The sequence below is a fragment of the Rhinopithecus roxellana genome, chromosome 6 (assembly GCF_007565055.1).
Source record: "Rhinopithecus roxellana isolate Shanxi Qingling chromosome 6, ASM756505v1, whole genome shotgun sequence".
Taxonomy (NCBI): domain Eukaryota; kingdom Metazoa; phylum Chordata; class Mammalia; order Primates; family Cercopithecidae; genus Rhinopithecus; species Rhinopithecus roxellana.
The window spans coordinates 86,211,579-86,230,576 of NC_044554.1; the positions used below are offsets into that span (position 1 = coordinate 86,211,579).

The window sequence follows — 18,998 nt, forward strand, 5'->3', positions numbered from 1 at the left end:
ATGTTAGAATCGTAATCTATTAAGTGTGAAGAGCAACGTTTTAGAATATCAGGTCCTGGCACTGCTGCAGCTGCTAGAACTGGGAGTGTTCCTGTGTTTTGCTCATTCCTCACCCTGGTGATTCGCGAGTCGGTCAGACTGTGTGGGGAGTCCTGGTCCTGCCGGGTCTTGTTGACTGCGAGGTGTCTGCTCCACCTTGTCCTAAAAAAAAAGGACCACAGCAGAAAGGTCGTGAGTTCACAAGAAGCATCCCACACTTTTCAACACCCAGCTTTCCCAGCATTTCCTTTCTTCCTTTCCACTTACTTACTTTTTCCTTTTTCAGTGACAGTTGTTGAAAATAGACTGCATAAGGGAAGCTAATCGTGAAAAGGTGCAAGCTGTTCGGCAACGGAGTTAAAAGTTACTCCTGTGTTTGGGCTTAAATAGCTTTCCCTGAATAGCAATTCAAAGAGAATTATTGCCAATTGCTCCATTTAGGCAGTGAATACAAATAATTAACATTCCACGGAACACATGCATTTCTGTAAAAACTACAGGTAATCAAGTGCTGGGCATTCTGTTACCTGGGACAGAAACATCTAGAGAGTGTTTTATAAGTGGTTCCCTCCACAAAATGTTAAGGAGCTCGGTGGCATCTTTTTAGACATTAGTGTGAGAACAACACTTTTAGGCAAAATGTAAAACAGCAATATTATGATCCTAAGCCCACAATTCTAGAAACACACCTGCATGGGACCAGAAGCCAATGAACGATACATTCAAATGTGGGGAAAGAAATATTATCGGTGACTAACTTGGGGTGGAGAGATGTCCGTTTTCTCTTATAGATTTATAAAATCTTTGAAATCTTTATGATGCATATGTACTACTATTGTAATTAGAAAGGTCTGAACTGTGCCAAAAGTATAAGATGTGCACCAAAACTACTATCAATATTAGTACATTGTCACAAATATCATAGTTGACTTCAGCAAATTCCCTCCTATTCATGCAAAAGAGACTTTCCAAATCGAAAACTGAAGCACGTGAAACATCCAGCATGCAAGGTGCTGGCGACAGCCAACATGCACACACAGCTCCCTCTGCCAAGCGGGGCTCCTGCCACAGAGGCAGCCACTGAGGCATGGGAAGGTGAGTTACCCTCACAACCCTCATCACCCAGTGGGTCCCGGCTGCTCTGGGTCTTGAGTTACAGAGTCCACACTCCTTCCCACCGCTCTACAGTGCCCAAACTGCCCAAGAAACTCAAAAGGCACGTTGATTTCAACAAGGTGACCAAGCAGCAGGTCTTGGGAATGTGACTCTTAATTTCTGCCTGAATGTTTCCCAGCAAGCGGCTTCTCCGCCCAGAGCCCTCCTTGCTCACGCATGAAATGGGATGGATGCTCACTTCTCTGCTGCGTGCACACTGACCTGGGAGCAAACAGGTTTAGGTTTGGTCAACGCTGTGCTTCACGGACCACTCACAATGTGGGGAGGCAGAGGGCAGCCCAGGGGACAGACTCCAGCAGGGTCAGCTCACCCACATCTACCATTTAGAAGGAGGATGCTTGTTCCCTGGGAGGCAAAGTCGCGTTCACGCCTTCCTCCAGAATATCTGGAGAAAACAAAATAAAACGAACAAAGCCCTAAGGGAGACATTTCACCAGCTTCTCTCTTTTTCCCCTTTCAAAAGAAACAGTTTTCTTTTCATTTTTTAATCACAGATGTAAAACTTACTAAGTATAAAAATTTGTATTTTTGTATGCTAAAAAATGAACAAAAAATTAAAATGGAACCTCTCTTTTTATCAGAATAACAAAACCAAAAATTACCATGTGCATCTATGCAATGTTTGGATTATTTGTAGAGAACATGTATACTCTTTGAGTCACATGGGGATTACGAATGATCCTGATAAACACTGAATCATAATTATCTTCCACATATTGTGTTTTAATATCATTTTTGAAATTTTTCAGGCCAAAAATCATCATCTTCATCGGCACTGTAGTGTACCCCACCAAGTAGATGTGTAGTGTAATTCTTTTCACCAATATCCCACTGATGAACATACAGGTTGTTGGAAATGTAAGTTTTTGACTAAGAAAGACGGGAAGGGCTGTTTGGAGCACACAGTGTCTGGGAGGAAATGGCAAGGTCCCCAAGAACCCCCACAAGAGGCACTGAGGAGGGAGCTGGGCTCCCCTGGCTATCCGAGAGGGTGGTACCTCCCAGCTCAGACCCTCAAGTTCAGCCATCTCCCATCTAGTTTCTGCCATTCCATGGCCAACATTTCCCACCCAGTCTGCTCTTTAGCATCTGAGAGAAATATTTTTCCTCTTTTCTGAATTTTACAACAATCCACGCAAAGAAAATTTTTATATAAATATCTAACCTAGAGTAGATATAAAATTAGCCTAAATCCTACAACAGTGGGGTAACAGCATTCCCGTGGTCTTTGCACCTTTGTTGTACATAACTAGACACGGTTGAAATCAGATTGTGTAAATAATTATGTGTTTTCCTGTCCCTGTCTTCAACTATTTTAAAACTTTGGTAAATATCATTTTTTTTTTTCATATTCTAAACTACTCTAGTAGACACTCTGCAGTTGTTTTCAGCTTTCAGACAGCATAAATAATGATCAAATAAACACCTTCGAGCACAAAACTTTGTCCACATTTCTGATTATTTGCTTAGGATCCCTAGAAGTAGAAGGACTAGGCCAGAGGCCACGTGCACTTTTTTAAGATTCTAGATACACACAGTCAAACTCTTCTTCACACACTCACCCTTCCACCCGGAGGGAAGGCAAACCGCCTGTTTCATAACACCCAAGCCAGCCAGTGACTGTTTATTTTTCTGGAATTTTTTTCTGGCTAATTCCAGAGGTAAGCAGTGGCCCCACCCTGTGGTTTTAACATGCAGGTCTATAACGCTGAGGTTGAATATTTTTCATAAGCGAATTAGACCTTTGTATTTCTTCTTTTGGGCTATCCTTTAGCAGGTCAGCTAGACTAGATCCTGAGGGCACAAGGGGTTCCCAGTAAAAAATGTCCATGAATGAACCACAAACCTGACACTCATCAGCTAAGGGCTTGGGGTCAGTTACCTGGATTCTCTGAGTCAATCCGCTCATCTGTTTATGATGGAAAACATCAAGCCAGGCTGAGCCCTGGGTGAGCACCCATCCCTGGTGGCCCGCAGGCCTCCCAGCCCACTGTCACTGAACACAGACTTGCTTCCACTTCTCCCATGACGAGCTTTTTACACAGTAGGCAAGTAAGTTCATTCACATTTGTAGCAAATGTTTTTCCCACTTTGCTTGTCTTTAAATTTAATTATTTAAATTTAATTAAATTTAATTTAAAACTTTAATTGCACTTTTGATTCTTAAAAGTGTAATTTAATGTAGTCAAGTTCACTGACCTTACCTTTTTGGCTCATCATTTAACCTTGAAAATCATTTTCAGCCTCTATTAAGAAAACTGAAAAACCTGCATTTGTGTTTTACTCTGATTTCTCTTCTGACTTGATGTATTATTCTTTCCTCTTCCTGACATTTATTTGGGGGATTTATTTGACATTATTTGGGGGATAGTAAAAGGGGAGAAAATACAATGACTCCTTCCCCCCAAAAGTGGCTGACCAGTTCTACCAGGCCCACTTAGCACCCAAGCCTTCCTTTTGTCTGATTAGGGAGGTCACCCTGCTCACATGTTATAACCTTACACACATCCAAGTGTTTCTCAGCCACCTCCTCGCCGGTTCTACAGAGCTGCCCGCTCCCGGGCCAGCAATCCCACATTTTCCACTCTCACAGCCTGCCAACGTGTTTTCTCATCAGCAGAACATTTCCTCTCTTGCTTCTTTTATATGAATTCCTTAGTCATTTTCTTCCACGCAAACATCAAAATACTTCAAAGTTTGCTTAAATTATTAAAACATCTCATCTGAAATATTTACTGCTATGTATGTGAATAATTACTACACACTGCTAATACAAATGTTGCTATTGGGTTGATCCCACAAACACTGACAGACTATATCCAGAAGATATGCTACCCCACCTATTTCAAAGGGTGGGTGGGACTAGCCTCCAGATCACCCAGGGCCTGCACAGCCCTGCTCCAGGCCTGTCCTGCAAGGAGCAAGGCCCTGCAGGTTAACAAGCCCGTTGGGTGTTTCCTGTGCACTGTGAGGTGCGCGGCCCATTCCTCCATCAGATGACTGCTTTGCCCGAGACCTCCTGTTTTAAGTGCCAACTGAGACATCTACTTAGAAGACAAGTAACCTGCAAACCTAATTTAAGGCAACCTTGTCTAAATAGTGTCACCAGATTTAGCAAATACAAATACAGGATGTCTAATTAAATTTGAATTTCAGATTAATAATTAATACTTTTTTGGTATAAGTATGCCACAATATTTCATGAGACTTACCCTTAAAATGTATTTGTAGCTTATCTGTAATTTAACTGGGGATACTATATTTTATCTTGCAACTCCATGCCTCAAGCACTGTTAAAAATCTGACAGGCCTGAATGACAAATTATGGCAGTAAGAACAAAATTTCAACAAGTGGCTCATTTGTTTATGAAATTCCAAGGTCAAAAAAAAAAACGTACCTTCTTTAATTCAACAGATAGACACTTCAGACATGAAGTCTATTCTCTTGAGAAGTCAAGAAAGATTTCATAGTATGACAAATGACGGTGATTGTAAAATAAAGCCAAAACACAAAAGGCAGCAGGTAAAAAGTTAGCCACCGTCGCACTAAAAAGATCATCCTGGCAGAGCTGGAAGGTCAGGGGCAAATGTCTACCCACCATTCAGAGGCAAACAGTGGCACTTTGCCAGGTGCAAGGCAATGAACACAGGGACAAGAATAAAAGGTTTATCGTTGTGTTAGCTTGGTTTCCTCTCCAGGTTTAGTTTTTGTTTGTCTGTGTGTCTGTTTCCCAGCCTAGCCCACTGGGGGAAGGACTGGGAAGGGAATGCGGGAGGCCCTGTGAGTTCGCTTTTTTAAATTATTTTGAGACAGAGTCTCGCTCTGTCACCAGACTGGAGTGCAGTGGCGTGATCTCGGCTCACCGCAATCTCCGCCTCCCAGGTTCAACCGATTCCCCTGCCTCAGCCTCCCGGGTAGCTGGGACTACAGGTGCGCACCACCACGCCCGGCTAATTTTATGTATTTTAGTCGAGATGGGGTTTCACCATGTTGGCCAAGATGGTCTCGATCTCCTGACTTTGTGATCCACCCGCCTTGGCCTCCCGAAGTGCCGGGATTACAGGCGTGAGCCACAGCGCCCAGCTGTGAGTCTGCTTTTTACTCAGAGCCCTTAATCACTATGCTCTCTACCTCTAGGGGAAGGTGGAAGGATGGGAGAGGGCAGCCAAGCTCCTTAATTAAAGTCCCACAGGTCACTTCACTAATGCTGAACTTTCCCAATCCACATGCTTTAGAAAAACTTGCCAAAGTCAGAATAAGCCCATAGAGCAGATCAGGGCAGAAACACCACCTTCATAAAGATGAAAAGGAGAAGCCCTCCCTCTCCTGGGGTGACCTAGTCCCAGGCCCTTTGCTGAGCCATCTCCTGTAACAGAGCCCTCCAATGGGTGAGGAGAATGGTTTCTGTCTGCTCCTCTGTCCTGTGCCGGGCATGAGTCTGCCTCAGCTGCATCGACCAATAGCTGGTCTGCTGGCCCCCAGTGGTGGGCGGCCGATGGAGCCAGGCCAGGCAGGAACACAGCCCGGGAGGCCAGCTGGGCTGTTCCTTCCGTAAGCCACACTCTGGGGGTTGCACAAATGCCCCCTGGCCTCACTCCCTCAGGCTCCTTGCTGGCCCAGGCTGGGAACCACAACTCAGCTGCTTTCTCCAGATCCCTCCATTAAACTCTTTTTTTTTCCTTTTGCTCCCTACCCCCAACCCACGCCCTCCAGAGGGTGCCCACTGCAGACTGCCAACACCCTGGCTGACAGAGGCAGGTGGCTTTACTTCCCTCACTCTGCGGATGAAGGGCCAGAGGTTTCAAAGAGTACACATAAAAAGTGACTCGTAATCCAGTCTGTCACTGATGGACATTTAGGTTGATTCATATAGCAAAAAAAAAAAAAAAAAAAAGTGACTCGTGGGAGGAAGAAAATGGTGAGCTTCTTGTGGACTCTGTGGGCATGCCTATTAGGGTACCAGGTGGCCTGGTGTGGCTGGTCCTCACCTGGGAGAACACGGTAGAAATGCAGGCTCCCAGGCCCCAGCCAGACCTAAGTCAGGCCCGCAGAAGGGGACCCGGGTGTCTATGTGTGAACCGCCCTTCCTAATGTAACGTGGCACATACCTCCATGGCACTCTAGGAGCCACCAATCCAGTTGGTTTTCCTTGACTCCAAAGCGACTGCTGTGTGCCTCTCACAGCACTCAGCCCTGGATGCTCACTATGTAGAATGTTCTCTACCCCACCCACCATGCACACCCCATCAACCCATCCTCAAGGCTCGTCCTTTGGGCACTTTCTCTGACAACCCCAACGAAAAGTCTGCCTCCTCGTACCTTACCCTGAAGCCCTGCTTTAATTCCAAGCAGGAAGTAACAAGGGCCAATGGATTGGTGCCTGCCCTCTCCCTAGAAATGGGCATCCTTGACTCATCCTCACAACCCCAGCACACAGCCCAGCCTCGCCCCAAGATCTGGGGCAGGGATGCCTCTGCCTCTCTGTGAGGATGGAGGGACAAGAATGTTCCACCACCCACCTTTCAAAGCCCAGGCTTCAGCAAAAAGCATCATGAGGTAGCCTACGCACAAAACAGAGGAGAAGCAGCCCCTTCCACCAGTTACTGGCATTCCGTTTCAACTAGAGCATCAAATGCACTCTTGCTTCTGCTGGGTGCCAACTAAACACTACAAGATGCACAAGAGGAACCAGCCCCAGAGAACCAGGGGATGTTGTTCACTGGACGATTCAGGTAGTTTTCTTATCTAAAAAGCGGGAGCAACACACAGCTGGAGGGGCAGCGGGAAAACTGGATGAGAGGCATGCCATCATCAGTGCAGCGGGCACTGCAGGTGACAAATGGAAGGACTGCACAGCAGGCGGGACACTGGCTCAGATCCCAGGCCCCACATGCTGGTTAGTCCTGGAACTCAGGGCAACTGTCTCACCTTTGGGGTATCTCCACACATTCCTGAGGCAGAGTGGCCACTTCATAGGTCACTTCTGAGGTTCAAATTAAAATAACAAATAAAGGGCTTGCCCAGCAACTAAAGGTACTGAGTGTTCGGTAGACAGCGGGCACTGACCTTACTACTGAACACAGGACTGGCAGCCTGCGTAGGAGGTCTCGCTCTCCCTCTCTCTACAGTGAGTATCACGTGGCTGTGTCCTCAGCTTGCCCTGTGCACAATATTTTCAGAACCCGGAGAACGGCACAGAAGGCACACTTAATAACTCCACTAAGGTAAACAAAGACCAATGCCACAGAGAACAGAATGACAGGGACTCGAAATGTCTTCCACCTGGGAGAATGCCCGATCAAAACCTACAGGTTTAACAGGGATCAACTTTAAACACTACAGGTATGCAAAAACAACCAACCAAATTAAAAAAAAAAAAAAAAAAAAAAGGTAACGGATGAGAACAGTGGATGAGAACTGCTCCCGAGGGTGCAATTAAAAGGGGATCTCCCAGCGCCCCCCTGCAACCCTCTCCTGCAGCTACCCTCAGATTTTTGGTGCAAAGGCAAAGGAGAAGACACAATCCTACATGACCAGCCGTCCGGGTCTCAGAGCTCCCCGGGGCCTTCCTGCAGGCAGTTTCCCAAACCCCTCCTGCTCAGCCAGGGACATCAGCTGAGACAGGTGAGGCACATTGCTGGAGTCCACCCAAGGGTGTTGAGTCTGCAGATGAACATGTGAAATGCAACAGGGATGGGGTTTGTCATTTCACACAGGATGCACTTAAAGAAGGAAAATGTTTCAAACCACAAGCCCATTAAGCTATCACAGCCCGAGTGAAGACTGACTACCTGTGTTACCTGCATTTTCAAAATGGAGGCATCACCCCGCTCATTAGCTCCCTTCCAACGCCTGATACCCTCTCTACCAACTGCACATATGCCTGTTCTAGAACTCTGAATACACAAGCCGTCAGATACAGTGTAGTTACAGATTCCACAACTACCCTCCCTCACCCATATAATCACACTTTTATTAAATATTAATGTAAAAATGGCAGGGTTTCTACTAATATTACAGTTCCTGGGTACCAGGTACAGTGCTAGACAGTTTACACACATTCCCACTTAAATCCTGTCTCTGATGGGTACTGTTGTTACCTCATCCCTACAGATGAGGACAAAGGAGGACAGCAGCTTGCCCAGCAAATCACATCTCATAACCGTGCGTGTGAGACCCATTGGGGCTGAATCAGAGAACATGTCCTTAACAACTGAGCCATGGGTAACTACATAATCTGTCACTCAGAGAATTCCTAATACATGCAGAAACTCTACAAGGCTGAAAAAGGCTGAAAAAAAAATTCCTAAAACATTAGTGAACTTGGTAAAAGCTGCAGTATCAGCACTCCAACTCTGCCAGTTGCAAGGTGTGCAAAACTAGTCCCTCAAATGGAAATAACCCTCATAATAAATAAGCCGGAGCCACTTTTCTCACCCAAAATGACACTGCCTGTTTTGATATTACACTTCATGTCTATGCAAGAGGAAAGGGAGCAAGAGGTTTTTAAGCAGAGATTTCAGTCAAACTGACCCTTAAACCAAAACAAGAGCTGCTTCCAAAAGCCTGAGATGGGGAAAAAGAAAACTCAGCAAGCCAGGTGTCTTGTATCAAGGAACAAGGGCGATGCTCTTTGCTTACAATTGTATTCATATAGGCTGCGGAGCCCGACATGAAAATATCTGGATAAGCCCTGGTCAGAGTACAAAAAACTTTTCTCCCACATGGTAAGAATGCCTGGCCTGGCAGTGAAAATGCCACCACATAAAAAATGATCGCATTTTCACTAAAATCATATAGCCTAAAAAGACACAGATCAGTGGCTTGTACTCCATATTCAGGCACTTATTTCCACAGAACTACCTCCAAGTGCAGCAATTCTTGAATTAAAAGCAAAAGTAGTGCATGAGCTGCCTCACTTTAACCACCCACTCTGCAGTGTTCAGCACAGAAACATCAATTCTGGTTATTCACAAGGGGAGGAGTCTATCAGTCATTTACATTTTAAAACAGCTCTATGGAGATATAAATTACATAACATAAATTTCATCTGTTGGAAGCATACAAACCAATGAATGTTAGTATAATTAAGGATCTGTACAACCATCGCCACAATCTAATTTTAGAACATTTCCATCACCCTACAAAGAAACCTCCTGCCCAGAGCCTGTCAATCTTGACAAATGGTTTTCCCAAAATAAAATGCCTTTGCCAAGTCAGTTTTGTTCCTGTTTTTGGATCCGGTATTCCCACATCAATGAGGCATTTTGGCCGAAAGGGGGACAGCACTAGCTCTAGAATTTCTACAGAAGCGTAGCTACATGACCTTGGGGAAGACATTAAACCACCCTGTGTGATTATAACCTCCAAGGACTATTGAAGATTTAGTGTGATCACGCATGGAAAGCACGGCTCAGTAAATCTCAGCTGCTATTTTTACTACTGCCACTACTGGCCCTGCTGCCACTGCCTCCTCCTCCTCCACCGTCACTACCACCCCTCCAAACATTTGCACCAGCACTTCACCCCTTCCCACCACCTCCTTCCATCTCCATCACCTCCACTGTCACATCATCTCCTCCTCTACCTTCTCCACCTCCTGCACCGCCACCTCCATCTCCTCTACCATCCCTACCATCATTTCACTACCAACTCCATCATCACCGCCAGCACTTCAACCATCTCCTCTACCATCTCCACCATCTCCTCTACCATCTCCACCATCACTTCTACCTCCTCCACCATCACCTCCACCTCCTCTGCTACCTCTATCACCTCCACCTCCTCCATCCTCACCTCCACCTCCTCCACCATCACTTCCACCATCTCCACCATCACCTCCACCTCCTCTACTATCACATCACCTCCAACTCCCCCATCCTCACCTCCACCTCCTCCATCACTTCCACCTCCTCCACCACCACCTCCATCTCCTCTGCTACCTCTATCACCTCCACCTCCTCCATCCTCACCTCCACCTCCTCCACCACTTCCACCATCACTTCCACCATCTCCATCATCACCTCCACCTCCTCTACTATCACATCATCTCCACCTCCTCCATCCTCACCTCTACCTCCTCCACCATCTCTATCCTCACCTCCACCATCACTTCCACCATCTCCAACATCACCTCCACCTCCACCTCCTCTACCACCTCCACCTTCACCTCCAGCTCCTCCTCCTCCACTACCTACCCCTTCACCACCACTTCTACCCATTCCATCACCTCTACTCCTTCCCACCACCCTTCACCTCTTACACCTCGAACACCTCCATTGCTACCATTACATCCACCTCCACACTCTTCATTATCTCTATTTCCTCCTCCCCCTCCACCACCACCTCTACCATCATCTCTACCTCTTCCTCCCCTACCTTCACCCCTCCCCACCACTTCCTCCATCCCCAACTTTAACAAAAAGGCAACTATTCAGACACCAAAATATCCACATGTATTAACATAATATTAATTTGTTAGAATAGTCAACATGTAGCAGTACCTTAATCGACCACAAATTCTACAGTAACTTAACAGTCTGAGAAATTAGAAGATCAGAATCTCTAAACTACCCACCTAATAATGCTGACAACACAATCTTTAAAGTACTACAAGAGGATCAGTGACAATGTAAGTTACAGTCAAATTGTATTTACATACTTTAAATATAACTTGAGGCTGGGCGTGGTGGCTCACGCCTGTAATCCCAGCACTTTGGGAGGCCAAGGTGGGCGGATCACGAGGTCAGGAAATCGAGACCATCCTGGCTAACACAGTGAAACCCCATCTCTACTAAAAATACAAAAAATTAGCCGGGCATGGGGGTGGATGCCTGTAGTCCCAGCTAGTCAGGAGGCTGAGGCAGGAGAAGGGCGTAAACCTGGGAGGCGGAGCTTGCAGTGAGCCGAGATGGCGCCACTGCATTCCAGCCTGGGGGACAGAGAGAGATTCCATCTCAAAAAAATAAGTAAACAAATAAATACAACTTGAAAACAAACAACAAACCTCCACACGGAATAAAACATGTTTCATTCCTGGCCCCAGGGTATTCTAGCCAACCACGATTCAAAGCTCTGGAAAAGTGGGAGAGATTCCAGGCTTCCCTCCCTGAATATTTCCTAGTCCTGTCACGTTCCCCTTGTGGATCACAGAGAATCAATGCATACGCTAAGCTTTAGGAGGCCTCAAAGGACCAGGTCAAAATGTCACCAACATGCCAAATCCCTTCAGGAGGCAAAGAGAACCCACAGCTACCCAGCTCTATCATGCGCACACCCATCCACACGTGCACACCCAGACCCCAGATAAAAAGGACCGAGTAAAACAAGACCTAATTATCAAAAGGTAGCGTGGCACGCTAAGGAGAGCAGAGCTTTTTGGTGCACTCGCTGTGGGGACAACCCCTTACCATCTCTGACCTTCAATTTCCTTGTCTAAAACAGGGAGTGCATGGCCGGGCACGGTGGCACACACCTGTAATCCCAGCACTTTGGGAGGCTGAGGCGGACGGATCACGAGGTCAGGAGATCAAGACCATCCTGGCTAACACGGTGAAACCCCATACCTACTAAAAAAAATACAAAAAACTAGCCAGGTGAGGTGGCGGGCGCCTGTAGTCCCAGCTACTCGGGGGACTGAGGCAGGAGAGTCTCTTGAACCAGGGAGGCAGAGGTTGCAGTGAGCTGAGATCTGGCCACTGCACTCCAGCCTGGGCGACAGAGCAAGACTCCGTCTCAAAAAAAAAAACAAAAAACAAAAAACAAAAAACAGGGAGCGCAATCCTGAGCCCTCCTGAGCTCCCAGGTGGGGTGCACAAAGCCCAGCACAATTGCACTGAGCCCAACTTCTTCCACTTCAAGCTTCTCATTTTCTCTCTGGGTCCCACAACCCCCGCAACCTCTACACTAAAACCAGAGAAGCAAACCATGTGCAGCTGTGAGAGTGATCAACAGAGCCAGGGTTGCCTTCATAGCAGATCAGGGCTGTAGGAAGCACATGACGCACCCACACTCTCCCCCATGAGCAGAAGGAAGAAAGAAATCTCTTCCTTGAACTTTCTCAATAATAATCTCAGAATTTGGAAATAACTCTCATTGTCCTGGCTGACCAGGAAAAGGCCCCAGGGTTTGATATGATGTAATCCTTGGTGGTGGCTTTTCCTCATTTCTAAGTCCCTCCCACAGGCAGAGGGCAGGGGGCCAAGGGTAAATGGCAGCCGATGCCAGATGCCAAGAATTTGGAGGCGGAATGAGGTAAGCTAGGTCTGGCCTGGAGCTCCAGCCTGGGGCTCCCAGGTGTGGCAGCCCTTTGAAAGGCAGGTGTGATCTGGAGCAGGGAAGGGCATGGAGCAGCTTCCAGGTGCAAGCAGAAGGGCTGGGCTGGCAGGGCAAGAGAATGGCGATTCAAGGTGATGCTCCCCAGAGGTTTTGGATAAAGCTCGTTTTATTCATAAAAATGAATAAACAGCACAGATCTCAGGGCTCAGGAAACTCAATCCCTCTGCCAAAGAGTGACTCTTCCCAGTAAGACCAAACTCGGGCAGCCATTACAGCAGGAAGACTTGGTGGATCCCAACCTTGCTGTGGGCCACGAGAAATAGTTCACCTCGCCCTTCGGGTATGGAAAATCTTATTGTGGGATGAGCCAAATGTTTACAAACTGCCAGTGTGACAAACTATGATTCTGAGCAAATAACTTCACTCTGGGCCTATTTCCTCACCAATAAAATCAGGTTTTTGGACCATACGACGTCTAAACTTCTTCGGAGTTCTAAGGCTGAGTCTGCACACTCCACAAAAATGTTCCAAAGCAAATCTATTCCTAGAACCATGGTTAAAATAATATCATGGGTGACTTCTGAGCTTCTGGCCAAGATGGAATATAAAGGATTAGATGTACCCTCTCTCCTTAAATAATTAAAACTGAAACAGTTTTCATACATTTGACAACAGGCGGCATGGGGCAGTAATTCCTGAGACATGATCCACGTGACGCAGTTCTACCAGTGCCCACTCACTGGTTGGGGAGAGCTTCCCAGCTGCAGCGCAGGGAAGGGGATCTCCCTTCCAGGCAGAGCCTGGGGTTGTCCTAAGGAGACAGAGCTCAGCACTCAGGAAAGTCAAGGCAGAGAGGATAGCGCTCAAGAGAGGGGGCTCCCCACACACCTCCAGCTGAGGATTAATGATGCATGCATGTAAGGAAAATACCAAGACTGGGAAGAACCACCAGAATGAAGCAGACAGAGCCACCTGGAGAGAAGTGTGTTCCCACCAACCCAAAAGGAAAACTTCCTTACGCATGGGACACAAGACAGCCCTCAGAAGGGTCCTGCCTCAACAGTGGGGGCAAATTAGCCCCTAACTAAAAGTGACTCTGGGCCCAGCTAACAAAGCTTAAAAGCCAGCCTCAAAAGGGTCAAACTATTTCCAAGAAGCTTCTCTCCAGAATAAAGTCCAAAATATTGAAAAGAATAGTCCCCTCCCAAGAAACAGCCAGCACCCAACCAGATGAAATTTACAATGACTGGGATCGAAACAAAAAGTACCAAGCATGAAAAGAAAATAAAACCCATCATGATACGGGAAATCGGCCAACAGAAATGGATACAGAAATGTCCAAGATGATGGATGTAGAAGGGGATATATTAAAATGATGAAGATAAATATGCTCTGTGCATTCAAGAAGGAAAGGCAAAGCATGAGTGATAAGGAGAGAAGTGGAAGATATAAAATGACCAAATCCAACCCTACAGATGAAAAATGCAACACAGGACATGAAAAATATGCGGGCAGAATAAACCAGACATCGGACACCACGCTTCTCTCCCCTCCCTCTATCCCCAGTGACCAATCTCCAAAGACACACCGTGAGGCTCCCTCACCCAAGGGCTGGAGTGGTCTGGAGAGGCCTAGGGTAGGAGCACCCTATGAAGACACAGTAATAGAAACTATCCAGAATGGCACACAGAGAGAAAAGGAAGATGGAAAAGATTATGATAAACTACCTCCAAATGACGATGCCAGATAAGGGGAGGGAGGAAAGAGCTCAGGTTTGGGGCCAGAGAAAATAAAGGCTGCAGCCAGCACCTTCTGTGTTCCCAGCTATTTGGCCAGGCTGGGTAAGTCAATCAAAGTTTCTGAGCTTCACTTTTATTATAGGCAAATTTGGATCACACCCATTTCAAAAAGTTTGGTAGGAAAACTGAGTGAGATGGGGTATACAAAGTCTTGTCACAAAACACATGCTAGCTCCTTTCTCAACCCCCAAGGAGACAGTCTCTCACTTTGTGGCAGCCTAACAAGTGCAAGGGGGTGCCAAGGACAGAAACACAGAAAGTCTTCACCCATCCTTTCACTCAATAGGTGAACCTATTCTTGCGTACTTGAAAAGCAGTTATAAGTGCAATAGTCTGGTTACTGCTCCAGCTTCAACCAACAGCAAGGGAGTCAGGGGCAATGGGGCTCCACCACAGGAAGCAGCTGCCAGGCCATGTGCTCCTAATGCTGCCACCGAAAGGAGGGACACTCACTCACACGAGAAGCTTGAAGAGTGTGTGTGTGTGCACGTGCACATGCGTCACAGTCACATATATATGTATATATATATATATATATATATATATATATATATATATGAATTTTGAACCATGTGTGGAAACACAAGTAATACAAACTTAAAAGGTACACAGATACAGGTAATCTACAGATATGACAACAGGCACCTCCTTATACACCACTGAAGTTACAAAACACTTCTCTACCTAAACACTTTCTCCCTAAGTTAGGAACCTTGTTCATTATCAGTAGATCTGAAGAGAGTATCTTCCTGTGTCCATATTATCAACCAGGTGTTTAGATGGAAATTGCTTTTTAGCACCACTTAGCCAAGGCCTCATTCTCTGAAATGAGGTTCTTGGGGTCTCTGGACCCAGTGAAGTGTGATGGTCAGATACACAGATCTGTTCACCCTGCACTGGCACCAGCTCCTGGAGGGGCCTACAAGGCGCAACCACAAAGCCATGGCCATACTTTGCTTGACCCCACTCCAGACTGCTCAACATGCAGCAGGCCCAGTTCTGACCCCCCATGCAGAGACTCCTCTGTCACTCCAGGGGAGTCCAAGGCGCTCTGGGCATCAGCAAAGGGAAGAGGCCAGGGACTCAGCAGGCCCAGACGATTCCAGCCCACTGACTAAGTACCAGAACAAAGAGGGGACAGGGGATTCCCAAGCCAAGATCCGGAGGCTTGTGGAACTGTGTCCAGCAGAAGGGAAGAAAGGGAAAGGGGATACAAGCTCCCTCAAATCAGGAAGCCTAGAACCCAGTTCAAGGGAGAATTAATACAGGGAGGGGAGGCCAGTTTGGGGAATGGGAAGATGAGTTTGGCATGAAATGTCTTTCTTCTGAAATGCTGGCATTAACCTCACCTCCCCGAATGCCAGTCAGCCATTTGCATGGGTTAGTTACCCATGCAGAAATCAGTCAGCCTCCAACTTCTCCTTATCCACCTGTGAACTGCTAACTGATCCTAATTATTTTGTCTTCTATATCCACTTCCACCCACGCTTTCTTCTCACGGCCACTGTGGCACCCTCAGCTCGGGCCACTCACTCACTGCTGCTTCCTTAGCACACTGCCTGCGATGAGTGAGAGCTCACTCACACGAGGGTCCCCAGAGTACAGAACTCACGGACTCTCCAGCCTGGGTCTTCAACCTACACTCTACATCTAATATTTCACTCTTTGAGGACCAGAGATCTAACTTTATTCCAAAGTAATTTGTACATTAAGGGCAGGTTTCAAAAACACATTAATAGCCAGTTCACCAGGAGCCCAACGTAAGTCCCATACATACTGAAATCATAGCCATCAAAACTCTGAGAGCAGAGGTTGCCATTCACAGCTCTCAGGGTCAAGAACGTTTAAGCAGCAAGAGAGGCCCTGCAATTACTGTCCAATGTCTAAGCTTGTTGAACCCCTGAAAATCTTTACCCAAGGGTGACACAGTCATGGATAACAAATCACAGAGTTTCAGAGACTTGGAGTATCCAACCTCTTGGTCACCCAAGCAGAAGAAAAATAGTCACTCTTCAGAGAAACTGATCCATTCAACAAATATTTACCAAGCAATTACTCTATGCCCAGCACATGAGTGTTTAAAGCAACAATCTGACCCCATGGAGTTTGTATTTTATCTAAAGAAAACAGATAGTAAGCAATAAACACACCATTTACTTGTTTATAATCTGAGAGTGCAGTGCTATGGAATAAAAGAACAGAATAGAGCTGGATAAACAGGGCGGAGACTGCAATTTATACAGAACACAAGGGAAGGCCCTATTGAAAAGGGGTCCAAAAGTGAAGACTGCAAGGAGGAAGGGCTAGGCCCACAGGTGTCCGGTGACACCTACATGAAGGAGGAAAACAAGGCCGAAGAACATTACTGCGGGCAGAGACAGAAGCCCCTGCAAAGAGACTTCATCTTAAGAGTGACCATCCTTTAAAGCTGGAAGCCATCATTCTCAGCAAACTAACACAGGAACAGAAAACCAAACACTGCATGTTCTCACTCATAAGTGGGAGTTGAACGATGAGAACATATAGACACAGGGAGGGGAACATCACACACTGGGGCCTGTCGGGGTAGGGGATGAGGGGAGGGAGAGCAGTAGGACAAATACCTAATGCATGGGGGGCTTAAACCCTAGATGATGGGTTGATAGGTACAGCAAACCACCATGGCACATGTATACCTATGTAACAAACCTGCACATTCTGTGCATGTATCCCAGAACTTAAAGTGAAACTTTTTTAAATGAAAAAAAAAAAAAAAAAAAAAAAGAGTAACCATCCTTAACAATTACACAGATGCCACTTTCCCCATGAAATAAATGCTACAACCAGCTCCTTACATTTCCACTATACTTTTGAATTTCCTACCAAGAATGAGAAGTTTTCTTTTTCCTGCGAGTTTACTCCTTTTATAGGTTTTTTTTTTTTTTTTCTTAAGTCATACTATCAAGTGATCAAATCCCACAGTTCCTGCATGCTACGCAGGATCTCAGGCACCTAGAAAGAGCTGGTGGAGAAACATTCTTCTGCCCCCCACTCCAGCTGCTGGGAGCGGGGCTGAAATCCTTCACAGAACTTGAATGACCCTCAACAAACACCAGAGAACCCTTGGCAGAGCTGCAGGCTGAAGCCCATCTTCAGAAAAAGAAACATGGTTTCCTACCACTTTTCCAAAAACACTAACAAACATATAAACTAAGTCACAGAAAATTCAGTAAGAGGAAAAACTAAATATGAGCTAAATATTTACTTTCTTCTTTAAGATCAATGATAGAAAACCTCACAAAAGTTAAAAATAATGCTAATATTCATATCACAGTCCCTTCGAACACTTTGTTTCTTTCTAGTTAAGATGATAATAATAATAAATGTACCAGTAGCCAGTTTCGCAGGGTCTGCTTGAAACACACATAAATATTTAACAGGCTCTGGGGAAACTGCCAAAGTGATTATTGACTGCATGACAAAGACAGGATCACAAACCCTACCTAAGTGACCCCCTTTGCCGAGACTCATAACTGGTGGCAGCAAACACAGGTGATGAGGCCCATCTGACACCAGGCGCCAAAGAGGCCCAGAGAGCAGAGGACAGGCACACCCCGGACGGGGAGCCTGGCACATATGGCAACACTTAAAACCCCAAGGAGAAATAACAGTGAAAGCAAGGCATTCCAAAACTCACTATGGCTAAACTGTGCATGGTACAGGAATATAAAAATATAATTTAAACATAGTTACCACCTTAAAAGATCAGACACTTCAATCAGAAAGTAAAGAAGCTTATGTTTAAATTACTCTGTATGATTTTAATAAAAGGAATAATTTTAGGTTCCTCTCTCTGCCAAAGTACACCATTAAAAAAAAAAAATTAAAAAGTTGCCGTTTCCTAAATTTTCATCAATGTATTTACTATATGTTTAAAACATCATTTTTCTCTGTCTGTCTGGCTGTTTAAAGCACCTATCCAATAGTTTTTCTCTTCTGCAACTGACCAAGCAATCACAGAAGTTGCACAGCACCCAAATCCAGCACAGGAAATTGTCGCAATAAATATCCTCTTCATCCAGGTGCCAGAAAGGAAAGAAATGCCCTGCTTCATTGAAAAGTTTCATAAATCGTTCACATGAACACCACATCCAGTATTTGCCATATTCAAACCATTTTAACACAGTAAAGGTACCCAACCATGAAACTGTTTTAAACTTTCCTGGAGAGTACACTAGTCCCCCGCTTATCCTGGTTTTACTTTCTGTAGCTTCAATTACCCACAGTCAACTGTGGTCCAAAAATACTAAATGGACAATTCCAGAAATAAATAATTGATCAGTTTCACACTGTGCGGAGGAGCATGATGAGATCTGGCCCCGACCCACTTTGTTCTGCCCAGGATGTGACTCCTCCCAGGATGTGACTCCTCCCTCCGTCCACAAGATCCACGCTGCAGGCGCTGCCTGCCCACGAGTCACAGAGGAGCCATCGCGATGATCATCACATCAACTGCTGCGGATCACAGGGCTTAAATTCAAGTAGCCCTTACTATACTGAGTAACAGCCCCAAAGTGAAGAGAAACGATGCTGGCCATTTTATTATGCCAAAGAGAAGCCCTAAAGTGCTTTAAATGCAAAGGTAAAAGTTGTCAATACTAAAAAAAAAAATCATATGCTACACTTGCTAAGATTTATAGTAAAAGCCAATTTTCTATTCATGAAAT

The 18,998-nt window shown here is 45.8% G+C and overlaps 1 protein-coding gene across 6 annotated transcripts in view; it reads right to left on the reverse strand.

The window, feature by feature from the left end:
• GRB10 (growth factor receptor bound protein 10) overlaps positions 1–18,998 on the reverse strand; it is a 202,107-nt gene that overhangs the window by 110,188 nt on the left and 72,921 nt on the right. For 3 of the 6 annotated variants that reach the window (XM_030932472.1, XM_030932470.1, XM_030932471.1), the window contains one exon: positions 114–201. The exons of 1 other annotated variant lie outside the window; for it this stretch is intronic. Coding sequence is in view for 2 of the 5 variants with exons in the window: in XM_030932470.1 (XP_030788330.1) it covers positions 114–201 (88 nt within the window). In the remaining 3 variants the exon portion in view is untranslated. Of the gene's footprint in view, positions 1–113; positions 202–1,416; positions 1,601–18,998 lie in introns of all 6 variants that reach the window. 2 more of the 6 variants (XM_030932473.1, XM_010357519.2) reach the window with 1 other exon arrangement.